Source organism: Pipistrellus kuhlii, unplaced genomic scaffold (genome assembly GCF_014108245.1).
Source record: "Pipistrellus kuhlii isolate mPipKuh1 unplaced genomic scaffold, mPipKuh1.p scaffold_m20_p_3, whole genome shotgun sequence".
Classification (NCBI taxonomy): Eukaryota; Metazoa; Chordata; class Mammalia; order Chiroptera; family Vespertilionidae; genus Pipistrellus; species Pipistrellus kuhlii.
Genome location: NW_023425529.1, coordinates 42832177 through 42852547, shown reverse-complemented (window position 1 = coordinate 42852547; position 20371 = coordinate 42832177). Strand labels below are relative to the sequence as shown.

The following is a 20371-nucleotide window of genomic DNA, read 5'->3' as shown; positions in this document are numbered from 1 at the left end:
CAGAGCCTAAGAGAACTTTGGGACAATACAAAACAAAACAATATTAGAATAATAGGGGTTCCAGAAGGAAAGGAAACTGAGGAAGGCATAGAAAATTTGTTTGAAGAAATAATGACAGAAAACTTTCCTGAGATAGAAAAGAGAAAACCCACACAAATCCAAGAAGCTCTCAGAGTCCCAAGTAAAATGAATCCCAAAAGACCGACACCAAGGCACATTATAATTAAATTGGCAAACACCAACGACAAAGTAAGAATCTTAAAAGCAGCCAGAGAGAGACAGAAAGTTACATATAAAGGAACTCCCATCAGATTAGCAACTGATTTCTCAACAGAAACTCATCAGGCCAGAAGGGAATGGGATGAAATATACAAAATCATGCAAAGGAAGGGTCTGAATCCAAGAATACTGTACCCAGCAAGGCTATCAATCAAAATTGAAGGTGAAATCAGGAACTTCACAGACAAAAAAGACTAAGGGAATTTATCACCACCAAACCAGCAATGCAAGAAATGCTAAAGGGTCTGCTGTAAAAATAAAAAAGAAATGGGAAGCGAAGAAGGAACACAGGGGTATAGAATAAAAATGGCATCAAATAAGTACCTATCAATAATAACTTTAAATGTAAATGGATTAAATGCTCCAATCAAAAGACATAGGGTAACGGATTGGATAAGAAAGTAGGATCCATATATCTGTTGTCTACAAGAAACCCACCGCAGAAAAAAAGATGCACACAGACTGAGGGTGAAGGGATAGAAAAAGGTTTTTCAGGCAAACAGAAATGAAAAAAAAAAAAAAGTTGGGGTAGCAATACTTATATCTGACAAATGAGATCTCAAAGTGAAGGACACAAGAGATAATGAAGGCCACTTCATAATACTAAAAAGAGCAATCCAACAAGAAGAAATAACCCTGGTAAACATATAAGCACCCAATACAGGAGCACCTAAATACATTAAAAAAAAACAAAAAACCTGTTGGAGGACATTAAGGGAGAGATTAATAGCAATACAATCATACTAGGAGATTTTAATACCCCACTTCACCTTTGGACAAATCATTTAAATAAAAAATCGCAAAGAAACATCTATCCTAAATGACTCACTAGACCAGGTGGAATTAATCAATATCTTCAGAACATTCCACCCCGAAGTCATAGAATATACATTATTCTAAAGTGCACATGGGTCATTTTCAAAGATAGACCACATGTTGGGGCATGGGCAAAGTCTCTTCAAATTCAAGAAGATAGAAATCATATCAAGCATCTTCTCAGATCATGGTGGCATAAAACTGGAAATCAACTACAATAAAAATAATCCAAATAAATCAAACACATGGAGACTAAACAGCATGCTATTAAATATGGACTGGGTTACCAGAGAAATCAAGGAATAAATTAAAAACATCCTGGTAACAAATGACAATGAAAACACAACAATCCAAAATCTATGGAACACAGCAAAAGCAGTTTTAAGAGGGAAATTCATATCTCTACAAGCCTATGCAAAAATAAGAAAAAATGGTAACAAATTATCTAACTCTACAACTCAAAAAGTTAGAAAAAGAGCAACAAGAAAAGCCCAGTGTAAGCAGAAGGAAGGAAATAATAAAAGTCAGAGCAGAGATAAATGACATAGAGACCAAAGAAACATTACATAAGATCAACAAAACCAAGAGCTGGTTCTTTGAAAAGATAAACAAGATTGATGAACCTCTAGCCAGGCAAACCAAGAAACAAAGAGAGAGGACCCAAATAAACAAAATCAGGAATGGAAGAGGTGAAACAACAACAGACTTCACCAAAATACAAAGGATTGTTACAAAATACTATGAACAACTCTATTCCAACCAACTGGACAACCTCGAGGAAATGGACATATTCCTAAAAAATATGACCTTCCAAAACTCAATCAGGAAGAATCTAAAAATCTCAATAGATCAGTGACTTTGGAAGAAATTGAAGCAGTCATCAAAAAGCTTCCAGCAAACAGCTGAAACCAGTTTGGCTCAATGGATAGAGCGTCGGCTTGGGGACTAAAGGGCCCCGGGTTCGATTCTGGTCAAGGGCATGTACCTTGGTTGCGGGCATATCCCCAGTAGAGGGTGTGCAAGAGGCAGCTGATCGATGACTCTCTCTCATTGATGTTTCGAACTCTCTCTCTCTCTCTCTCTCCCACTCTGTACAAAAATCAATAAAATATATATTTTTTAAATTCAAGAGGAAGGAACACTTCCAAACTCCTCTATGAAGCCAACATCACCCTAATACAAAAAGCAGATAAAGACAACTCAATGAAAGAGAATTACCAGCCAATATCCCTCATGAACATAGATGCCAAAATCCTCAACAAAATTCTAGCAAATTGGCTCCAGCAGAGCATCATAAAGATCATACACCATGACCAAGTAGCATTTATTCTGGGAATGCAAGGATGGTAAAATATCCACAAATCAATAAACGTGATACATCACATAAACAAATTGAAAGATAAAAATCATATAGTCATATTAATTGATGCAGAGAAATCATTTGATAAAATCCAACACCCTTTCCTGATAAAAACTCTCAACAAGGTGGGAATATAAGGATCATACCTCTACATAATAAAAGCTATATATGATAAAACCACAGCCAATATCATACTCAATGGGCAAAAACTAAAACCATTCCCTCTAAGAACAGGAACAAGACAGGGATGCCCTCTCTCGCTACTCCTGTTTGACATAGTACTGGAAGTACTAGCCATTGCAATTAGACTAGAAGAGGAAATAAAAAGCATCCAAATTGGAAAAGAAGAAATAACGTTATCCTTATTTGCAGATGACATGATATTGTACATAAAAAACTCCAAAATACTCCATTAAGAAACTAATAGACTTAATAAATGAATTTGACAATGTAGCAGGATACAAAATTAACGCCAAGAAATCTATGGCATTTCTATACACCAATAGTGAACCTACAGAAACAGAGACTAAAAAGCAATCCCATTTACTATCGCACCAAAAAAATTAAGATAACCTAGGAATAAACTTAACTAAGGAGGTAAAAGACCTATACACGGAAAAGTACACGACACTGAAAAAAGAGATAGAGGAAGATGTAAACAGATGGAAGAACATACCATGTTCATGGATTGGTAGAATCAACATCATCAAAATGTCCATACTTCCCAAAGTAATTTATAGGTTCAATGCACTCCCTATTAAAATACCAACAGCACATTTCACTGACCTAGAAAGAACTCTCCAAAAATTCATTTGGAACAATAAAAGACCCCGAATAGCCACAGAAATCCTGAGAAAGAAGAGTAAAGTAGGAGGGATCTCAATACCAGATTTCAAGCTGTATTACAAAGCCACTGTTCTCAAAACTGCCTGGTATTGGCACAAGAACAGACATATAGATCAATTGAATAGAATAGAGAATCCAGATATCAACCCAAATCACTATGCTCAATTAATATTTGACAAAGGAGGCACGAACATACAATGGAGTCAAGACAGTCTCTTCAATAAATGGTGTTGGGAAAATTGGACAGATACATGCAAAAGAATGAAACTAGACCATCAACTTTCACCATACACAAAAATAAACTCAAAATGGATACAGGACTTAACATAAGGCGAGAAACCATAAAAATACTAGAGGCATCCATAGACAGCAAAATCTCAGACATATCCCAAAAGAACTTCTTCACTGATACTGCCCCTAGGGCAATGAAAGCTAAAGAGAAAATAAACAAATGGGACTACATCCAAATAAAAAGCTTTTTAACAGCAAAAGAAACCATCAACAAAACAACAAGAAAGCCCACTGTATGGGAGAACAGATTTGCAAATGTTATCACTGATAAAGGTTTAATCTCCAACATCTACAGACAGCTTATACAACTCAATAAAAGGAAGATAAATGATCCAATTAAAAAATGGGCAATGGACCTAAATAAAATCTTCTCAAAAGAAGACAGAAAGAAGGCCAAGAGGCACATGAAAACATGCTCAAAGTCACTAATTATCCGAGAGATGCAAATCAAAACAACAATGCGGTACTATCTCACACTTGTCAGAATGACCAACATCAACAAATCAACAAATGACAAGTGTTGGCGAGGTTGGAGAAAAAGGAACCCTGGGTGCACTGCTGGTGGGAATGCAGACTGGTGCAACCACTGTGGAGAATAGTATGGAGCTTCCTCAAAAAACTGAAAATGGAATTCCCATTTGACCCAGTAATCCCACTCCTAGGAATATATCCCAAGAAACTAGAAACACCAATAAGAAAGGATATATGCACCCCTATGTTCATAGCAGCACAATTTACAATAGCTAAGATTTGGAAACAGCCTACGTGCCAGTCAGCAAATGACTGGATCAAAAAACTATGGTACATCTACACAATGGAATACTATGCTGCCATAAAAAGAAGGAAATCTTATCATTTGCAGCAACCTGGATGGAATTGGATTACATCATGCTGAATGAAATAAGCCAGTCAATGAAAGCGAAACACCACATGACCTCACTCATTTATGGATAATAAGGAACATTATAAATTGATGAACCAAAAGATAGATATAGAGACAGTAAAGCAACAAGCAGATTGTCAAATTACAGTGGAGACAGTAGGGAGATCTGGGGTAGTTAAGAGATCAACCCCAGGACTTGTATGCATGCATATAAGTACAACCAATGGACACAAAACTCTGGGGAGGGAGGGCATGTATGGGGGTGGGGGCCAATGGTAAGATATGTACACAGATAATAATTCAATAAAAAAAATGGTTTAAAAAGAAAGAAAAAGAAAAAAAAATAAAGAAAGAAACAAGCAAAAAAAATGCTTACATTTTTGCCGAAACTGGTTTGGCTCAGTGGATAGAGCATCAGTCTGCGGTCTGAAAGTTCTCAGGTTTGATTCCAGTAAAGGGCATGTACCTCGGTTGCAGGCACATCCCCAGTAGGTGGTGTGCAAGAAACAGCTGATCAACATTTCTCTTTCATTGATGTTTCTAACTCTCTATTCCTCTCCCTTCCTCTCTGTAAAAAAATCAATTAAATAGCTGAAGCTGGTTTGGCTTAGTGGATAGAGTGTAGGCCTTCGGACTGAAGAGTCCTGGGTTTGATTCTGGGCAGGGGCATGTACCTTGGTTGTGTGCACATCCTCAGTAGGGTGTGTGCAGGAGGCAACTGATCGATGTTTCTCTCTCATTGATATTTCTGGCTCTCTATCCCTCTCCCTTCCTGTCTGTAAAAAAATCAATAAAATATATTTTTAAAAAATCAATACAATATATCTATATCTATATCTATATCTATATCTATATCTATATCTATCTATCTATCTATCTATCTATATATATATATATATATAAATCCTTATTTAAAAAAAATCAATGAAACCAAGAGCTGTTTTTAAAAATATTTTTATTGGTTTTTTTAAAGAGAGTAAGGAAAGGGATAGAGAGTCAGAAACATCAGTGAGAGAGATACATCGATCAGCTGCCTCCTGCACAACTCCTACTAGGAATGTCCCCGCAACCAACGCACATGTCCTTGACCAGAATTGAACCCAGTACTGTTCAGTCTGTAGGCTGACACTCTATCCACTGTGCCAAACCGGTTAGGGCAAGAGCTGGTTCTTTGAAAGGATAATCAAGATTGATGAACCGTTAGCCAGACTCATCAAGAAAGAGAGAGTACATGAATAAATAAAATCAGGGACAAAAGTGGAGAAGTGACCACCGACACCATAGAAATGCAAAGAATTGCAAGAAAATACTTTGGACAACTTATATGCAACAAACTGGGCAATGTGGATGAAATGGACAAATTCCTAGAAAATACAATCTCCCAAAAATGAATCAGGAAGAATGAGAAAACCTGAATAGGCTAATAACAATTCATGAAAAAGGAACAGTAATAATAATATAAAAAATACAGCAAACAAAAGCCTGGGTCCAGACAGCCTCACAGGGGAGTTTTACTAAGCACTCAAAGAACTAACACCTATACTCCTCAAACTATTCCAAAAATCCAAGAGGAAGAAATACCTGGTTGGGTCATGTTTTTGTATATATTAATTTTCCCTATATCTTTTGATAGGAGCATTTAATTCATTTCCAAGCTCTTTTAAAGAGGTCAGCATTATCCTAATTTTAAAGCCATATAAGGACACTACAAAAAAAGAGAATTACAAGCCAATATCCCTAATGAATGCAGATGCTAAAATAATCAACATAATATTAGCAAATTGGATCGAGTACTATATTAAAAAGATCATACACCATGACCGAGTGGGAGTTATTTCAGGGATATAAGGCTGGTACAATATTCACAATTCAATAAATGTGATACATCACATAAACAAATTGAAAGAAAAATCCACATGATCATATCAGTAGACACAGAAAAAGCATTCAACAAAATCCAACACCCATTTTTAATAAAAACTCTCAGCAAAGTGGGAAGAGAGGGAGCATATCTCAACATGATAAAGGCCATATATGACAAACCTACAGTGAACATCATACTCACTGGCAAAAACTAAAATCATTTCCCCTAAGAAGAAGAACAAGACAGGGATGTCACTTCACCACTCTTATTCAACGTAGTAGTGGAAGTCCTATGCAGCAGTAGAAAAGAAGAATCTCTCACCCTTTGAGATAGCATGGAGGGACCTGAAGAATATCATGCTAAGTGAAATAAGTCAGTCAGAGAAAGACAGTATCACATGATCTCACATATATGTGGAATCTATGTAACAAAATAAACTGATGAATGGAGTGGATCCAGAGACATAGAAGCATGGAACAGAGTGCTGAGTTTCAGAGTGAAGGCATGGGAGTGTGGGTGGGTGGAAAATAATCAACCAAAGACCTTGTATACATATATGCATAACTCATGGACACAGATAATAAAGTGTTAAAGGCCTGGGGCAGATTGGAGTGGGTGAGTGGGGGGAGGGTACATATGCAATACCTTCAACAATAAAGAATTATTTAAAACAAAAATACAAAACATCAATGAAAGCAAGAGCTGGCTCTTTGAAGAGCTAAACAAAATTGATGAACCTTTATTTTATTTTAAAAAATATATATTTTATTGATTTTTCACAGAGAAGAAGAGAGAGGGATAGAGAGTTAGAAACATCAATGAGAGAGAAACATCAATCAGCTGCCTTTTTCATACCCCCCTACTGGGGAAAATTGATGAACCTTTACCCAGACTCATCAAGAAACAAAAAGAGCCGAAACCAGTTTGGCTCAGTGGTAGAGCATCGGTCTGTGGACTGAAAGGTCCCAGGTTCGATTCTGGTCAAGGGCATGTACCTTGGTTGCGGGCACATCTCCGGTAGGAGGTGTGCAAGAGGCAACTGGTCAATGTTTCTCTTTCATCGATGTTTCTAGCTCTCTATGCATCTCCCTTCCTCTCTGTAAAAATCAATAAAAAATATACTTTTAGAAAACCTCTTTAAAAAAATGACTTAAAAAAAGAAACAAAAAGAGAGAACTCAAATAAATAAAATCAGAAATGAAATAGACAAAGTAACAACTGTTACCACAGAAATATAAATGATTGTAAAAAAAAAAATACTGTGAACAACTATATGCCAACAAAATGGACAAACTGAGCAAAACGGAAATTCCTGGAAACATACAATCTTCCAAAACTCAATCAGAGGAATCAGAAAACCTGAATAAACCAATAACAACTAATGAAATTGAGTAGTAATAATAAAAAAGAACACCCAGCATCACCTATCCAACACAATCTATCCCAAAAAAATTTAAGAGGAGGGAAGACTCTTTTTACCAGCATTATCCTAATTCCAAAACCAGATAAAGACACTCCAAAGAAAGAAAACAGTACTGGAAGTGCTAATCACAGCAATCAGACAAGAAGAAGAAGAAGAAGAAAGAAGAAGAAGAAGAAGAAGAAGAAGAAGAAGAAGAAGAAGAAGAAGAAGAAGAAGAAGAAGAAGAAGAAAGAGGAGGAGGAGGAGGAGGAGGAGGAGGAGGAGGAGGAGGAGGAGAAAAAGTAGTAGTAGTAGTAGTAGTAGTAGTAGTAGTAGTAGTAATAAAAGGCATCCAAATTAGAAAGGAGGAAGTAAAACTGTCATTTGCAGATGACAGGATATTGTACACAGAAACCTACTCCCAAAGACTTCACCAAAAAACCTTCTAGATTTATTAAATGAATTTCACAAAGTTGCAGAATACAAAATCAAAATCCAGAAGTCTGTAGCATTTTTATGCACCAGTTTGAAACTCTCAGAAAGAGAAACTAAGAAAACAATCCTACTAACCACTGCAACAACAATATAAGTAAATAAATAAATAACCTAGCAATAAACTTAACAAAGGAAGTAAAATATCTCTACTTAGAAAACTATAGGACATGGAAGAACTAAATAAAGGAAGATACAAATAATTGTAAATATATAGTATGTTCATGGATTAGAAGAATTAACATCATTAAAATGTTCATACTTCCCAAAGCACTCTATAAGATTCAACACGATTTTATTAAAATACCAGTGGCATATGTCACAGATATATAACAAATTCTCCCAAAGTTTATATGCAATCTAAAAAAATACAGCATAAGCTCAGCAATCTTGAGAAAGAAGAACAAAGCTGGAGGTATCATAATATGGAATATCAAACTATACTACAAATCTTTTGAAATAAAAACAGTTTGGTACTGGCACAAGAACAGGCATATAGATCAATGAAACAGAACAGAGAGCCCAGAAGTAAACCTATACCTTATGATCAATTAATATTTGATAAAGGAGGCAAGAGCATACAGTGGAGTAAAAACAGCCTCTTTAATAAATGGTGTTAAAATTGGACATGTACATGTAAAAGAATGAAACTAGAAAAACTCAAAATGGGTAAAAGCCTTAAATATAAGTCAGGAAACCATAAAAATCCTAGAAGGAAACGCAGGCAGTAAAATCTCAGACATCTCTTGTAGCAATATTTTTGCCAATATATCTCCTTAAGCAAGGGTAACAAAAGGAAAAAATAAACAAAAAACTAAAAAGCATTTGCAAAGCACATCAAAATTACAACTAAAATAAAGAACAACCATTATTCACAACTGCCTGAAATCAGTCTGAATAGAAGTTTTACAATTATATAAGTAAAGAAGAAAGCACATTGAGACTGACAGAAGGGCAGAAGCATAGAATATGCAAGTCCAACACCCCCATGTCATATTCTTCTAATTGGGAAGGATATCTTGGCTGCAGATACCTCCCATGAGGAGCAAGGGGTCTGTCTCATGCCCACACCAGGCCCCTAGCCCAGGGTTCCAGAGCTGGGAATAAAAGCCCCTGAAACTTCTGACAATAAAAACCAATGCGGATTGTGGCTGAGTGACACAGAGACTGCTGGAGACTCAGGCAGTTCCTCTTAAAGGGCCAGTGCACCAACCTACATGATCCTTCTTCCCCTGAACTCAAGCTCTTGACAGCAGCTTGGGAGAATCCAGGGACGTAGAAAGAGGAATTGAATTGTTTGACATTGGGGCAGGAATTCAGGGGTATCTTTCTCCCAGACAGGGGTGATTGCAAGGAGTCATTTTTCCTGTGCTGGGACCTCCCCCATCACAGAAATGACTGGCAGGCATATCTGAGTTTCCATCAGTGTGGCTCACACTGTTTGCTCCCCTACTGATTCCCGGAGTCTCCACCCCATCCAACTTACAGCACCACCCAAGCCATTTGCAGTGGCTTTCCCATATGAATGGCCTGTCCTGGATCAGGCTTCAGACTTTCCTAAACTCTCTCAAACAAGAAGCAGCTAGCATCAGCATGCCCCAAACCTATCAATAAGAGGCCAAAGATCTGGCACTAGCACCAGACTGCCTTGCTTCACAGCCATGCCTTGCCTGAGCACTTTCAAGCCCAATACAAGTAGCAGCCATCTGGAGATCTCTCTGTAGCTCCTGCTGGGTAGCTCCAGGCACTGGATGACTTTGTACTTCCCAGGAGGCCCCAGAGCTAGTGCATCCAGTGGACAGCTTCAGACCATACCAGATTGCAACTCTCTACACATCCACAAGTAACACAGTCAAGCGGCAGACTCAGTGAGCATCAAAGCCCCATTGAAGCAAGTCCTGCTCCATAGGAATGTCTCCTGCACAGCAGCTCTTCCACTGTAGTCACTGATGGTCCTAAAACCAATTGTTCTGGAAGTCAACTCCTCCCAGGAGCTGTGATAACAACAGCAGTCGAAGTCCAACTATAAGAATACTATGCACATGGCCCACACAGGGATGCACCTAGAAGGTCCAGCTCAGGTGACTGGGGAGGCTGAGCCACTGGGCCCTACAGAACACCTACTCTACAAGGTCTCTCTACCAATTTCTAGGAGACATAGCAGCTATATCTAATACATAGAAACAAACACAGGGAAACAGCCAAAATGTGGAGATAAAGAAAAATGTCACAAAGGAAAGAATAGAAGAAATTTCCAGAAAAAGAACTAAATGAAATCAAACAAACTACTAGATACAGAGTTCAAAATAATGATTATAAAGTTGCTCAAGGATCTTAATGAGAGCTTCAAGGGACTTAGTGAGACTTTCAAGGATCTTAGTGAGAATTTCAAAGACATGAAAAAAAAAACAATCATAAATTAAGCATACACTAACTGAAAAAGAAAAGAAAAGAATTGTTTACAGGGACTGAACTGGAGAATTCTGAGAATCAAACCAATGATTTGGAATATAAGGAAGCATAAAACACCCAATTAGAAGAGAAAAAAGAGAAAAAGAATCCATAAATATGAGGATAGTGTAAGGAGACTCTGGGACAACTTCAAGCAAACCAGCATTCACGTTATGGGGGTGCTAGGTGGATAAGAGAGAGAGCAAGATATTGAAAACCTATTTGAATAAATTATGATAGAAAACTTCCATTACCTGGTGAAAGAAATAGACTTACAAATCCAGGGAGCACATAGAGCCTCAAACACGAGGAACTCAAAGAGGCCCACACCAAGACATAAACATAATTAAAATGCCAATGGTTAAAGACAAAAAGAATCTTAATTATCTACAAGGGAGAGTCCATATGACTATCAACTTATTTCTCAACAGAATCTTTGCAGGCCATAAGGAAGTGGTAAGAAATATTCAAAGTGATGAATAGCAAGGACCTACAACAAAGATTATTCTACCCAAAACAGCTATCATTTAGAATTGAAGATTAGATAAAGAGCTTCACAGATAAGAAAGAGCTAAAGGAGTTCATCAGTGTTACATGAAATGGCGAAGAGTAGAAGAAAGGCAGAAGAAAAGGAAGAGTAAGAAGAAGAGAAAAAACAATTAAAAAATAAGAACAATAAAATGACAACGAATACATATATATTGGCAATTGAATCTAAATATCAAAATAAATGAACAAGCACTCTAATGAACAAAATAAATTGATAAATAAAATAGAATCAGTGTCATGGAAATATAGAACAGACTGATGAATCTCAGAGGGAATGGGGAGGGGAGAGTGGGGAGAGATTAACTAAAGTACTTGTATGCATACTAGAGGCTCAGTGCACGAAATTTGTGCACAAAGGGGGGTGTCCCTCAGCCCAGCCTGCGCCCTTCCAATCTGGGACTCCTCGAGGAATGTCCAACTGCCCAGTTAGGCTCAATCCCACCAACAGGCAGTCGGACATCCCTTTAACAATCCAAGACTGCTGACTCCCAAACACTCACTTGCCTGCCTGCCTGATTGCTCCTAACTGCTTCTGCCTGCCAACCTGATCACTCCCTACCCACTCCCCTGTCAGCCTGATAGATGCCTAACTTCTCTGCTGCTAGCCTGCCCTCCCGTACAGGCCTGGTCACCCCCAAGTGCCCTCTCCTGTTGGCCCAATCACCCCTAACTGTCCTCCCCTGGAGGCCTGATCACCTCCAACTGCCTTTCCTTGTACGCCTGGTCCCTCCCAACTACCCTCCCCTGATGGCCTGATTGCTCCCAACTGTCCTCTCCTGAAGGCCTAGTACCCCCTAACTGCCCTCCCCTACAGGCCTGAGTCCCCCCCGAAGGCCTGGTTCCTCCCAATTGCCCTCCCCTACTGGCCTGATCACCCCCAACTACTCTCCCCTGCAGGCCTGGGTCCCCCTCCCCACCACCACCACCACCAAACTGCCCTCCCTTGCAGGCCTGGTCTTCCCCAACTGCCCTCCCCTACAAGCCTCGGTCTCCTCCCCCTTTTCCCTCCCCTGCAGGTTTGGTCATCCCCAACTTCCGTCTCCTGCTGGCCTAGGTTCTCTCCCCCTCCCCCCCCCCCCCCCCCCCCCGTGCCCTCCCTTGCAGGCCTGGCTCCCCACCTCCAACTGCTCTCCCCTACAGGCCTGGTACTCCCGACTGCCCTCCTCTGCAGGTCTGGTCCCCCCAACTCCCCTCCCCTGCAATCCTAGATCCCCTCCAACTGCCCTCCCCTGCTGGCCTGATCGCCCCCAACTGCCCTCCCCTGCAGGCCTGGTGTCAACTATTTTATTTTATTTATTTTTTATTTATTTTTCCCCCAATTTATCACATTTTGTATTTCAGAGAAGAGGCATTAAGGATTCATGCCATAAGTTTATTTACAATCACATCTAGTATGTTGAGCTCAACATTTTGATCCATTTTTCAAGGAGACTGCACCTCTTAAAATGTTCCTCTTCATATCTGTATCATGGATTAAGCATCCTTATTTTTTAAGCAGCTGGTGTCTCACTATAAAAAAAGGTGCAGCAAATCCTGATCCAAAGTACAAAGTCATCATAGCCAGTAATCGCCACTTGTTTTCCACTGAAAATGGCAAATTCTTCCCCGGGCCCTCCTCGTAGTGGCTCCTGCGGACCACCGAGGTGGTGAACCTCCGAATGCTCTGGCCCAACATTTCCCTGCTAGAGGCCCGGCGAAGGCGCAGCAACCCAAGCAGGAGAAAATCGTGGTGTCAACTATTTTAAAAACAGAACTTGTATCAGGTGTTGCTGGAGTGGTGGAGGAATGGAGCAAAAAAGAAAAAGAGAAAGAACTTATGGACATGGACATATGTGGTGATTGTGGGGGAGGAGGGTTAAGTAGAGGTGGAGGAGGATGTAGGGGAGGAAGATGGTTATAGAAATAATGAATAAACATTTAAAAAATATATTTTTCTTTATTGATTTCAGAGAGGAAGGGAGAGGGATAGAGAGATAGAAACATCCATGATGAAAGAGAATCATTGATCGCTGCCTCCTGCATGCCCCCTATTGGGGATAGAGCCCACAATCTGGGTATGTGCCCTTGGCCGGAATCGAACCTGGGACCCTTCAGTCCACAGGCTGACGCTCTATCCACTGAGCCAAATCGGCTAGGGTAAAATAAACATTTTAAAAAACCTGTATTAGTCAGGGTTCAACCAGAGAAACAAAACCAGTAGAAAGTTATATATTATCTATCTATCTATCTATCTATCTATCTATCTATCTATCTATCATCTATCTATCTATCTATCTATCTATCTATCTATCTATCTATCCATCCATCCATCTATCCATTTATCTACCTACCTACCTACCTACCTCATTGGGTAACATACTTTGTAGTATTTCAATTCTTTTAAATTTATTGAGACTTGTTTTATAGCCTAGCATATAGTCTATCTTTAAAAATGTTCCATTTAAGCCCTGGCCAATATGGTTTATTGAATGTTGTCTAGTACACCAAAAGGTTACAGGTTCAATTCTAGACAGGACATATACCTAGGTTTCGGATTTGACTCCCATTTTTGGCATGTGCAGACAGGAAGGCAACCAATTATTGTTTCTCTCTCTCTCTCCCTCTGTCTCTCTTTCTTTTCTTCCCCCTTTCTATCTGCATTCCCCTCTTTCTAAGATCAATAAGCAAGCCCTTGGGTGAGGGTTAAAAAAAGAATATTTTAAAGTGTTCCATATACTATGCTTGAGGATATATATTCTGCTGTTCTTAGGTGGAATATTCTATAGTTGGTTTATACTATTGTTCTAGTCTTCTATAAACATCCTTACCGATTTTCAGTCTAGTTGTTCCATACATTATTGATGGGATATTGAACTCTCCAATAGCTCTGCTCCCTTCCCATCTTTTGTATTTTGTCATATATAATATTAGAGGCCCAGTGCACAAATTTGTGCATGGATAGTTGGCTTGTGGGGATCGAGCTGAAACCAGCTCTCCGACATCCCCTGAGGGATCCTGGATTGCGAAAGGGCACAGGCCTGGCTGAGGGACCCCAAATCTGTGCATCAGACCTCTAGTATGCATATAAAATCTTGGGTTAATGTCTTCCCACCCTCACACTCCTCCCTTCCCTCTGCAATTCATCTGCTCTATGTTTCCATGTCTGCGGTTTCTGCTTCTGCATTAGGCGTCTGCCTGTGGTGGTCAGTGCATGTCATAGCTACTGGCCGACTGGTCAGCCAGTCAGCCAGTCACTTAGGCTTTTATATATATAGATATATCTCTTTAATTCTGTCAGGTTTTGCTTCCTGTATTTTATATATATATATATATATATATATATATATATATATATATATATATTTTTTTTTTTTTTTTTTATTGATTCAGGGAGGGAGGAATAGGGAGAGATAGAAACATCAATGTTGAGAGAGAATCATTCATCAGCTGCCTCCTGCATGCCTCCTATTGGGGATCAAGCCTGCAATCTGGGCATGTGCCTTGACTAGGAATTGAAACCTCATCTCCTGGTTCATAGTTGATGCTCAACCACTGAGCACACAAGCCAGGCTGCTCCCTGTATGCTAAAGCTCTGTTGGTAGGTACATATATGTTTGTAATTGTGATAGATTCCTTATGAACTGACTTTTTTTTCATTATAAAATGTCCCTCATTGTCTCTAAAACCATTTTGTTTTAGTCTATTTTATCTGATATTAGTATATTCTCTCCAGTTCCCTTCTGATGACTGCAAGGTTATCTCTAAAATGTGTTATTTGTGGCTTAACAAAAATACAATCAGGCAATCTCTGACTTTCCCCCCCCCCCCCCATTTTTTATTAAGGTATTATATGTGTACATATCTCACCAATTCCTGCCCCCCCACTCCAGGTGGCTCCAGGCACTCCTTCCCCAGAGTTTTGCATCCATTGGTTATGCTTATATGAATGCACACAAGTCCTTCGGTTGATCTCTTATCTTCCCCAAACTCTGATTTTTGATTTGAATGTTTAATTCATTCATGTTTAATGTAATTATTAATATGGTTGGATTTATACCTGCCATGTTGCTGTTTATTTTCCATAGGTCTCATATCTCTTTCCATCTTCTGTTTTTCTTTTTCTGTTCTGTATAAAACATATATTTTCAAGTATACTATTTTTAGTTTTTCCTATATTTTTAAAGTAATTTTCTTAGTGATGCAATATACATCTTAAATGATCAGAATCTACTTTAGATTAGTACTTATTAATTCCAGCAAAACATAGTCTTTGCTCCAATTGCCCTGTTCCCTTCCTGTCATTTGTGTTTTGTCATACATACATATATATATATATAACCCCAATATGCAAATATACTGAACAGTGGAACAACCGAACAACTGAATAACTGGTTGCTATGGCATGTGCTGACCACTAGGGGGTGTGCGTAGAACATTGTGGGCGTCCCCAGCAGGCAGCAGAGCATGGAACCACAGCCTCGTGACCCACAGTTCCTTCCAAGGTGCACGAATTTGTGCATGGGGCCTCTAGTATATTACAATTTATGTTATAAGCCCTACAATAGTTTTATAAATATTGTTTTATGTAATTGTCTTTTTAATCAGTTGAGAGTAAAAAGAAAAATATTTTATTGGTTTTTTTTAATAATTATCTACATATATTTATGCTCTTTATTTCTTTGTGTAAATTTGAGTTATCTTTTTGTGTCATTTTCTTTCAACCTGAAGGATTATTTAGTATTTCTTGTAAGGCATGTATACTAGCCACACATTCTTTGAGTCTGCTTATCTTTGAATGTCTTTATTTCACTTACATTTTTCAATAGATTATTTTTAAAGGCAGTCTTAGATTTAGAGAAAATAAGTCAGAGTTCTATGTATCTCCTTATAGTTTTTACTGTTATTAATATCTTAAATTAGTATGGCACATGTATCATAATTAATAAATTAATATTGATAAATTAATAACTTATGCCCATAATTTATCCATAGTTCCTTATTTTTACCTAATGTCCTTTTTCTGTTTTAGGATCCCATCTAGGGTACCTGATTACATGTTTCCTTAGGCTTTCCTGGCTGTAACAATTTCTCAGATTTTTCCTTGTGTTTTATGTCCCTGACAATTTCAAGGAGTACTAGTAAGATATATTGTAAGATGCCTATCTCTTTGAATTTGTGTGATGTTTTTCTCATGTTTATCCTGAAGTTATTGGTTTGGGGGAGAAAAATCAAAGAGGTAAAATACCATTGTCACCTATTATTTCAATCATTTATACTATCAAATGATTTGTGACTTCATATTGACACCAATCACCTGGCTAAAGTAGTGCTTTTTAAGTTTCTCCACTGTAAAGTTACTCTTTTTCCTCATTTTCTATATTCTGCTCTTTAAAAGAAAGTCTATATGTGCAGCCCTTTCCTTTATGGTGGAATATCTACATTAATTATTTGAAGTTCTTACACATAATAATTTGTCTCTTGTATTCCCTTTATTAATTTTTCAGTTTTTAATTTATATTAAGTCCTTTCCAGTGTGGGTCAGTTGGTTGAGCATTGTCCTATTCACCAAAAGGCTGTCAGATCACATACTCAGGTTGGGGGTTTGATCCCCAGTCAGGGTGCATGCAGGAGGAAGCAATTGGATGTTTCTCATGTCTCTCTCTCTCTCTCTCTCTCTCTCTCTCCCCTCCTCCCTCCCTCTGCCTCTCTTTCCCTCTCCTTTCTTCCTCTTTCTCCGTAAAAAATAAAAAAAGAGCACCATTTTTAAAAAATGACCTCACAGACATTTACTTTATCCTTTGGGTTATAATCCAATACCTTATTTTCTTGCTCAAGTTATTCTAGCCTTGGCCATTGGGACCCCCTCCAGTTGGTTCCTGTGCCTCTTTGACATACCCACAGCAATATAGTTTTTCGTTTTTCTTTTTTTAGTACCTCAATAGTTTCTTATTTTCTGGCACTACAAGCTAACTCAGGTTCATCTTGAATATATCCTAACCCGGTCCTCAAATTTTCCATTTCTCCCAGAGTTCTGGTTCCTTTTATTAGAGAATTGTAATAAAAACCAAGGTTTGGTTGCTACTGGGTGTCATTTCTGTTTGGCCCTCTTATCTGACATGCACACAAAAGCACCCACATGTGTATGCAAAGCCACAAATATACACATTTCTATGATTGTTTACCTACATAATCATCTGTAACTACATTAAGCTAAACGGGAGTTCTTACTGATGTCTCTAACTCTAATCCATATCACATAGGCTTTTGTAGCCGCCTTACCTTGCTTATCTGTAAATCTCCACTCAAACAATGAGAAACCTACTCCCACTATCTGCCATCCATTTACTTATTGAATTACAGTATACTGGTATAGCACTATCAGATTATTAACTCCTACCCCCACAGGAAACAATTTACCAATTAGAGTACAGTACTTAAGTGTAGCTCTTTTTGCCTTCCTACTTACAGGCTCTGTTCATGTCCAGTTACTTAGGTCAGTACCTTTCCCTCCTTCCCTTTCAGTAAGGATATGTCACACATTTCTAATACAGTTAGATTTTCCTATCACAGTCTGTATTCCTTCCTGGAACCTCATGATCTCCTCAATGGTCATTTAAAAAATTTGCAGCCGAAACCGGTTTGGCTCAATGGATAGAGCGTCGGCCTGCGGACTGAAGGGTCCCGGGTTCGATTCTGGTCGGGGGCATGTACATTGGTTGTGGGCACATCCCCGATAAGGGGTGTGCAGGAGGCAGCTGGTCGATGTTTCTCTCTCATCGATGTTTCTAACTCTCTATCCCTCTCCTTTCCTCTCTGTAAAAAATCAATAAAAATATAATTTAAAAAAATTTGCAGATATTATTTAGAGTTCTATGGGGCTTGACAAATGTATATTTTCATGTAGCCATCATTACAGTATCATTCAGGATAGTTTCATCACCCTAAAAAAAAATCTGTGTTTCACCTATTCATCTTCCCCTTCTCTCCTCAAGCTCTTGGCAATCACTGATTTTTAAAAAAATGTTTTTATAAAAAAATTAAAATATTTTTATTGACTTTTAGATAGAGAGGAAAGGAGCAGGAGTGAGAGAGAAACATCAATCAGCTGCATCTTACATACTGCTACTAGGGATTAAGCCCACAACCCCGGCCTCTGCCCTGACCGGGAATTAGTGAACTCTTAATGCATGGGTTAAATCTCAATCCATTGAACAACACCAGTTGGGAAGCAATCACTGATTTTTTTAAAGATATTTTTTATTGATTTCAGAAAGGAAAGAAGAGGGAAAGATAGAAAAATCAATTGATTGGCTGACTCCTGTACACCCCACCCTGGGGATTGAGCCCACATCCCAGGCATGTGCCCTGACTGGGAATCAAACTGTGACCTCCTGGTTCATGGGTTGATGCTCAACCACTGAGCCACACCAGCCAGACAGCAATCACTAATTTTTAAAATTAATGTTTTTCAAGAATATCATATGGTTAGAATCATGCAGTATGTAGCTTTTTCCAACTGATTTCTATCACTGAGAATATACATTTAAAGTTCCTCCATAAAAAAATAAGGAAAGAAAGAAAAAATAAAGTTTCTCCATGTATTTTTGTGTCTTAATAACTTATTTATTTTTATTGCTGAATAATGTTCCATTGTGTAGATGTATCACAGCTTGTTTATCCACCTATCGAAGGATATCTTGGTTGCTTCTAGATTTTTGTGTTTAAGAATAAAGTTGTTGCTTGGCCTGAAAGGCTCAGTGGTTGAACATGAATTTATGAACCAGGAGGCCATGGTTCAAGTAAGGGCATATGGCCTTGGTTGCAGGCTCGATTCCCAGTGTGGGACATGCAGGAGGCAGCCAAACAATGATTTCCTCTCATCATTGATGTTTTTATCTTTCTCTCCTTCTATGAAATCAGTTATATATATAAATAAAGTTATAAACTTTCTTATGCAAGTATTTTGTGTGTGTGTTCATAAATTTTCAAATTTATTGGGTAAATTTATTGGAGTATGATTACTGGAACATTTAGACAACATTACTTTGTAAGTAACTTTGTAAAAAACTGCCAAACTGTCTTTCAAGTATTATACCATTTTTTATTACCACTATTAATAAGCAAGAGTTCCTGTTGCCCCATATCCTTGTCAACATTTGGTATTAATAGGTGTATGACAGTATCCCATTGTTGTAATTTGCAGTTGTTTAATGACAGATGATACTGAACATCTTTTCATATACTTACTTGCCATCTGTATATCTTATTTTTTACCTTTATTGTTTTATAAGAGTTATATATGTGTGCTATTTTAAAAAGCATGTTATTTCATGGAATCAATGTTATAAACATTATGTAATGCATTTAGAGAAGTGTTTAAAAACACATGCAATAAAAATGGTTGTAAGAGTTGTAAATACAGGCTACCTTGGGAAGAGTGTTAATCTGAAGAACGGATGTCTTACCTTCATTTTAAAAGTATTTTTTAAAAATATATATTTTATTGATATTTTACAGAGAGAAAGAGAGAGAAAGAGGGACAGAGAACTAGAAACATCGATGAGAGAGAAACATCGACCAACTGCCTCCTGCACACCCCCTACCGGGGATGTGCCCACAACCAAGGTACATGCTTTGACTGGAATCGAACCTGGGACCCTTCAGACCGCAGACTGATGCTCTATCCACTGAGCCAAACCAGTTTCAGCTAAAAGTATTTTTTTAAAATACGTTTTTAGGTACATGCTTTGACTGGAATTGAACCTGGGACCCTTCAGACCAAACCAGTTTCGGCTAAAAGTATTTTTTAAAAATATGTTTTTAGCCGAATTTGGTTTGGCTCAGTGGTAGAGCATCGGTCTGTGGACTGAAAGGTCCCAGGTTCGATTCTGGTCAAAGGCATGTACATTGGTTGCGGGCACATCCCCAGAAGGGGGTGTGCAGGAGGCAGCTGGTCGATGTTTCTCTCTCATCAACGTTTCTAGCTGTCTATCTCTCTCCCTTCCTCTCTGTAAAAAATCAATAAAATATATATTTTAAAAAAATATGTTTTTAGTGCTTGGCTGGCATGGCTCAGTGCTTGAGCATTGAACTATAAACCAGGAGGTCATCACTCTATGTCCTGGTCAGGGCACATATCCACATTGCAGGCATGCAAGA

The 20371-nt window shown here is 38.3% G+C and overlaps 2 protein-coding genes across 2 annotated transcripts in view; one reads left to right on the top strand and one right to left on the bottom strand.

Annotated features, from left to right (window-relative positions):
* Positions 1-20371, top strand: part of FAM186A (family with sequence similarity 186 member A) — a 99251-nt gene that overhangs the window by 52141 nt on the left and 26739 nt on the right. The window lies entirely within an intron of this gene.
* On the bottom strand, positions 12550-12964 carry LOC118730109 (cytochrome c oxidase subunit 7C, mitochondrial). Its single transcript, XM_036457819.2, has one exon. The coding sequence runs from the start codon at positions 12906-12908 to the stop codon at positions 12717-12719; it is 192 nt and encodes a 63-aa protein (XP_036313712.1). The 5' UTR covers positions 12909-12964; the 3' UTR covers positions 12550-12716.